Source organism: Ciconia boyciana, chromosome 7 (assembly GCF_034638445.1).
Source record: "Ciconia boyciana chromosome 7, ASM3463844v1, whole genome shotgun sequence".
Lineage (NCBI taxonomy): Eukaryota > Metazoa > Chordata > Aves > Ciconiiformes > Ciconiidae > Ciconia > Ciconia boyciana.
Genome location: NC_132940.1, coordinates 39,806,755 through 39,813,694, shown reverse-complemented (window position 1 = coordinate 39,813,694; position 6,940 = coordinate 39,806,755). Strand labels below are relative to the sequence as shown.

Genomic DNA, 6,940 nt, shown 5'->3' with positions numbered 1-6,940 from the left:
GGGGCGTCTCCGGACGCGAGTTCGAGTCCCGGGGGTGCCGGCCTGGTGCGGTCGCCGCCGCGGCGCGCCGCAGCCCGGCGATGGAGGCGGCGCCGGAGCAGGGCGCCTGCCCGGCGGGAGCGGAGGCCGAGCCGTGCCCGGAGCCACCCGCGCACCGTCTGAGCGCGGCGGAGCTCGACCGTGAGCTGGACTCCCGCAGCGAGCTGGTGCGTCGTGAACCTCTGCGCGGGCGCGGCCCCGGGGCGCGGCTCTTTCCCCGCCGCTGCCAGAGCGCTCCCTCCCTCCGGGTGAAGCGGCCCAAGGGCAGCGGGGAGGGAGACGGCCGAGCCGCGGAGCCCTGCCGTGTCTGCGCCGGCCCCCGCCCGGCCGGGCCGCTGCCCTCAGCGCCGTTGGTCGGCGGCGCGGGTGCTGGCCGCCCAGGCCCCTCAGGCAGAGCCGTGAGGGCGGGTCCGTGGGGCGGGCGGTGCGGCCCGAGGGGCGGGCGGTGCGGCCCGAGGGGCGGGGGCGGCCAGACCCCGCCGCTGTCTGCTCATTTCGGTCAGTGGCGTTTGTCCCGCCGGTGCGCTGCCGTACGCTGAAAACGGATCCTACGGGTAACTTTCACCGTGTTTAATTCTTACCTAAGAACTCACGCGTATGCAGTTCTTGCTGGTGGGCAAAACTCAGGTAACAGTCAGGCTTGTACTATGAAATTGCTAGAGGAGCAGGTAATCAAGAGTTTAAAATAATCCTGCGTCCTGGAAGACGCTGTGTCAGGCCTTAGTCGTGTAGTCAGCCAGTTTTAAGTCAATGGGAATGGAAACGGAGGAGGTGCGGGGACAGAACAGAAATGTAGACGAGTAGGACACAAGTGCTGGGCTTAGCTTTCCTATTATAACAAAGCTTGATTTTCAGTAATGCAAGTCTCAGGTAAAAGTATCTGTAAGAAGACTACTTTTTTTTTCCCATTAGTTAGTAGTCAGAAAATCTTGCGTATCGATGTCTACCTGTATTAGAAAGGGAGCGTAACCTTGGTAGTGATGATCTTTGGAAATTAAAAAAAAAAAGGCATTTGAAATTTCAGGTCTGGCCAAAAGTCTGAGAGTTATATAATTTTCATAATAAATACCTCTTGTTCTATTGCAGATAATTCATTTTGTATAAGAGAATCTATAGTATATATGGTGCCTTTCTGGGCAGAGGTAGGTTGGAAGAAGTGCATGCATAGGTGCCTTTTTTCCTTAGTTAAAAAAAAATTTGGAAGGTGGAGTAAGCAACCTAAACTCAGTCTATGGTTTCTGATGTACAGATCGATGACAAAGAATTTGACATTCCTCAAGTTGATACCCCTCCAACACTGGAGAGCATCCTAAATGAGGTGAGTGGTCCATCGGATGTGCAACCAGCTCCAATACAGGGATGATCTAAGATGAGGCAGCACATACTCCTTTGGCTCTTCTCCTATTGTTTTTTCCTGGGAAATAAAATTGTATAACTTCATAATTTCCTGATACTGATAGCTGACAAAGCACATGTTCAGTTGAGTAATTGCTGTGCAGTGTGTAATAAGGAATTTTGTTTTTTCAATCAAAATAGCTACAGCTGAAACATAAGGGGTTTCCATCAAATTTAAGCATGTTCACCTGTGGATTTGGACAGTCACCTGAAGACTATAGAGTCCATTAAAGGTTGGGGTCATCAAACAACTTTTTTTTTCAATAGCTAAAAATAAATGCAGAGAATTGTGGGTAGTTCTTAAGTTGTGGGAGGAGAGGAGAACTAGATTCTTCACAACTCCATTTATATTGTACACTTCATGTATTTAGCCCTCTGGCAGGAGTAATGAACTGTCTCAGCATCTCATGTTTCCTGTTGTACCTTGTAGGGGAGAACTGACTTCGTCTTGCTTATATCCAATTCAGTGCATCTTTTACAATAGCCACATGAGTGCGTGATTCTTAGAAAGGAAAAGAAGGGCATGGAAGTAAAGAAACTCCACGAAAACAGGCTTATTAACAAACTGAGGAAATTAGAATCATAGAATTGTTTAGGTTGGAAAAGACCTTTAAGATCATCAGGTCCAACCGTTAACCTAGCCCTGCAAAGTCCACCACTAAACCATGTCCCTAAGCACCACATCTACACATCTTTTAAATAGCACCAGGGATGGTGACTCCACCACTTCCCTGGGTAGCTCTTTGCAATGCTTGACAACACTTTCAGTGAACAAATTTTTCCTAATATCCAATCTAAACCTCCCCTGACACAACTTGAGGCCATTTCCTCTTGTCCTATTGCTTGTCTCTTAGGAGAGGAGACTGACCCCCACCTTGTTACAGCCTCCTTTCAGGTAGCTGTAGAGAGCAATAAGGTCTCCCCTGAGCCTCCTTTTCTCCAGGCTAAACAACCCCAGTTCCCTCAGATGCTCCTCATCAGACTTGTTCTCCAGACCCTTCACCAGCTTCGTTGCCCTTCTTTGGACACGCTCCAGCACCTCAATGTCTCTCTTGTAGTGAGGGGCCCAAAGCTGAACACAGTATTTGAGGTGCAAACTCACCAGTGCCAAGTACAGGGGCACGATCGCTTCCCTACTCCTGCTGGCCACACTATTTCTGATACAAGCCAGGATGCTGTTGGCTTTCTTGGCCACCTGGGCACACTACTGGCTCATGTTCAGGCAGCTGTCAACCAGCACCCCCAGGTCCTTTTCTGCCAGACAGCTTTCCAGCCACTCTTCCCCAAGCCTGTAGCGTTGCATGGGGTGGTTGTGACCCAAGTGCAGGACCTGGCACTTGGCCATGTTGAACCTCATACAATTGGCCTAGGCCCATCGATCCAGCCTGTCCAGATCCCTCCGTAGAGCCTTCCTACCCTCAAGCAGATCAACGCTCCTGCTGAACTTGGTGTTGTCTGCAAACTTACTTGATCCCCTCATCCAGATCATTGATAAAGATATTAAACAGAACTGTTTAATCCATCCAGCCAGTTTTTTACCCAGTGAAGCGTACACCCATCCAAGCCATGAGCAGCCAGTTTCTCCAGGAGAATACTGTGGGAGATGGTGTCAAAGGCTTTACTAAAGTCTAGGTAGACAACATCCACAGCCTTTCCCTCATCCCAGTAAGCAGGTCACCTTGTCACAGAAGGAGATCAGGTTAGTCAAGCAGGACCTGCCTTTCCTAAACCCATGCTGACTGGGCCTGATCACCTGGTTGTCCCGTATGTGCCGTGTGATGGCACTCAGGATGATCTGCTCCATAACCTTCCCTAGCCTGTCACACTGACAGGCCTGTAGTTCCCCGGATCCTCCTTCCGGCCCTTCTTGTAGATGGGTGTCACATTTGCTAACCTCCAGTCAGCTGGGACCTCCCCAGTTAGCCAGGACTGCTAATAAAGGATGGAAAGTGGCTTGGTGAGCAATTCTGCTAGGTCCCTCAGTACCCTTGGGTGGGTCCCATCTGGCCCCATAGACTTGTGTGTGTCTAAGTGGTGTAGCAGGTGGCTAACCATTTCCCCTTGGATTATGGGGGCTTCATTCTGCTCCCTGTCTTCCAGCTCAGGGGGCTGGGTACCCAGAGGGCAACTGGTCTTACTATTAAATACTGAGGCAAAGAAGGCATTGAGTACCTCAGCCTTTTCCTCATCCTTTGTCACTATGTTTCCCCCCGCATCCCATAAAGGGTGGAGAGTCTCCTTACCTCTCCTTTTGTTGCTAATGTATTTATAGAAACATTTTTTATTGTCTTTTATGGTGGTAGCCAGATTAAGTTTTAGTTGGGCTTTGGCCCTTCTAATTTTCTCCCTGCATAACCTCATGACATCCTTGTAGTCCTCCTGAGTTGTCTGCCCCTTCTTCCAAAAGTCATAAACTCTCCTTTTTTTCCTGAGTTCCAGCTAAAGCTGTCTGTTCAGCCAGGCCGGTCTTCCCTGTTGGCTCATCTTTTGGCACATGGGGATGGCCTGCTCCTGTGCCTTTAAGATTTCCTTCTTGAAGAATGCCCAGCCTTCCTGGGCTCCTTTGCCCTTCAGGACTGCCTCCCAGGGGACTCTGTCAACCAGTCTCCTAAACAGGCCAAAGTCTGCCCTCCGCAAGTCCAAGGTAGCAGTTCTGCTGACCTCCCTCCTGACTTCTCCAAAAATTGAAAACTCTTATCATTTTGTGACCGCTGTGCCCAAGATGGCCTCCAGCTATCACATCATGCGCAAGTCCTTCTCTGTTTGCAACCACCAAATTGGTGGTTGGACTTCCTAGGAAGCCAGTATAAAGGGAAAAGGAGCCTGGAAGAGGTGACAGTTCTTTTAAAAAGCTGTGTTAAAGATACAGGTATAAGGCGTCCCAAACAGATATAGTCTAGGAACAAGAGACTATTCAGTCATTGGTGATTTGCTGCCCAAATAGAAGGGGATGTTGAGGAGTAGTGTACAGGGGTATGTCCTGTTTTTGCTGATGCCTTGGATGATGAGGGTAGAGGGAACTTACAGAATTTGGGTGATACCAGGAGATTCAGTCACATCCATGTCAGAGGAGTATTATCCTGGTAGTCTTAAACTTGAGAGGTAGTCTGAAGAAAACATAGTTCAGTGCAGACAAATATAAAGTTTTACTCCAATGCTATTTATCTCAGTGCATATGGGATGGGAATGACTGGCAAAACATCTTCTGAAAAGGATCTTAGTGGAGAACAACCTGACTGAGCCAAAAAGATATACAGCTGCACTGGAAAAAAAAAAGACACTTGGTAGGCACAGGACTGCCAGCTGTAAGACAAATGAGGAGCACCTGCTGTGTTCTCTGCACATTTGGCATTAGGTTGGGTATTGTGTTTGCTCTCTCTGGCTCTGTGCTTCAAGAAGAACATGAACTGTACTGAATTTAGAAGACATCAGGGAGAATGGCTGTTTAAATATTACTATAATAACAATTCCAGGCTAAGCCTGTGGAGAGAGAGATTGAGATCACCAGTGGAAGACCACAGAAGAGCAAAATCAACCCTCATGGCAGCTGGAGGGACTGCTAGACTCTTAGCCACCACTTGGTGAAGTGCTGGAGTAGATGATAAAAATTCTAGGCCTTCTCTTGGCAATTGGAGACTTTTGAGAACAGCTTAGTTAAAGGTCTGTTAAAGTTTTGATAGAGTAGATCATATCTGGGGAAGAACGATTAGTTGAATAACTTTCTCTCCAGCTCGCTTCTGTGATTGTTGTGAATTCTGGAAACTGGTTCTTCCACAGAAGCAGTTTAGTAAAATAATACGTAGTTCTGTTTTTTATACATGAGATGATGTTGTTATCTCCCTGATTTTTCCGCTTAATTGATGCTGTTTGCTAATGCTTCAGTTATGGTGTTGTGCATTTTGAATGTTTAGTAAGCTGTGGTGATTCTCTTCCTTCAGACTGATGATGAAGAAGAGTCTTTCATTTTGGAGGATCCCTTTCTCTTGAACATTGATAACACGGATACACACTCCTACGACACATCTTCTGTAGCAAGCTCTGACAGTGGGGACCGGACACACCTGAAAAGGTACTGCAGGACTGATAGCCTGGGAGGTTAAATGATTTTTGAAGGAGCTCATATCCATTAAAAATGAATTCTCTTTCTTTGGGTGAGTAGAAGGACAATCCAAAGCTAAGAACAGTTGAAACTTCCTAAGGCATCTCCTCCCCGAGCTTTGCTCGCAATTGTGAGCTGAGCACGCAATTTGTCTGTTACCTGTGTAGGAGCTGTTAATTGCACGTGTGGATTTTGCCTCCTGCTGTTATACCCTAGTGCTGAAGTCCCAGGGGGATGCTGCAGGGACTATGGTGAAGCTGCTTTTGACAGAACAGTGTTATTTCTACAGGATCAAGTAGGCAAAGATGGGATTTGTTTTTCCACTGAGACCTAGCCTGTTTGAGCAATAAATGCATTTTATGGGAGATGGAGTATTTAAATTTCTCTGAATTTTAATGTAATCTTTAAAACACTGAACCATAATGACTTTAAAGAAAATCTTTCAAAGGTGGTCTGATAACTTCCAAAGTCTGCAAGCAGCTGTGGTTATTTTTAAAAGGCAAGTGAATGGCTGTCACTCCTGTAAATGCAATGGTAATCTTTACATCTAAAAGCAGCCTGGCATGTGATTGTTAGCTATAATACTGCTGACTTGTCTCATTAATTACTCAAATGATGGCCTGATCCTACATCCTGAGCCACTCCCATGGCCTTATGTGCTATAAGAAGTTGTGATTGTTGCATGAGCAATTGCATAGGATATAAACACTCTTAAGTGTGATGGTTTATGCTGGTATATGGTGATGTACTAACTCACTGTCCCTTCTTTTTTCATGTAAGATGGTTTGTATTGAGGGAAATGTTACCTGGAGTGGCTTAAACATTTTCTAGTATAGAGTGGGCAGAAAAACCTGGAAGTGTTATTGTCATCTTTGGGTGAAGCTAGTTGCCATGTTTATGGGTCCTTAGCCATAATACAAGCTATTAACAACATGTTTCTTCAGCCTACATGTGAGCTACTTATTTGTGCATCTTTGGAGAGATAATAACCAAATGTATCCATGTTAGTTTTGGAAATTCGGCTTTCTGGTGGTGTGTGCTTGGCAACAAAATTGCAGCTTTCCTGGGGGTTTTCCCTGTACTGTGTGTGCTACAGTATACCAATGCTCTTTAGAAATAACTGTCCCCTATACACTAGTTACTTTTTAAAGACATTTTCTCCCTAAACAGAAACACTTCATCTTTGGTATCAGATCAGCTGTGTTTTAATTGAAGGTTATTCTTTAAGCATACATCCAGTTTTCCTAGGGGTCTGTAGTCTGCTAATGACCCTTTTCCAATTGTGTATTTTCCTTAGGTATTCAACTTTAAAGGCTGAAACTTCCTGATTCACTGGAAGATTAATCAAAGAGCAAAAGTGTTGCTTTCAGGCTTTATTAATAAATTCTAAGGTTTGCAGATATGTGC

The 6,940-nt window shown here is 46.3% G+C and overlaps 1 protein-coding gene across 5 annotated transcripts in view; it reads left to right on the top strand.

Moving 5' to 3' along the window:
* The window catches only part of VPS8 (VPS8 subunit of CORVET complex), an 88,384-nt gene continuing 81,444 nt past the window's right edge, over positions 1 to 6,940 (top strand). For 4 of the 5 annotated variants that reach the window (XM_072866498.1, XM_072866495.1, XM_072866496.1 and 1 more), the window contains exons 1-3: positions 8 to 206; positions 1,289 to 1,357; positions 5,373 to 5,503. In XM_072866498.1, the coding sequence (XP_072722599.1) occupies positions 81 to 206; positions 1,289 to 1,357; positions 5,373 to 5,503 (326 nt within the window). In that variant the 5' untranslated portion in view covers positions 8 to 80. Of the gene's footprint in view, positions 207 to 1,288; positions 1,358 to 5,372; positions 5,504 to 6,940 lie in introns of all 5 variants that reach the window. The other variant, XM_072866499.1, reaches the window with a different exon arrangement.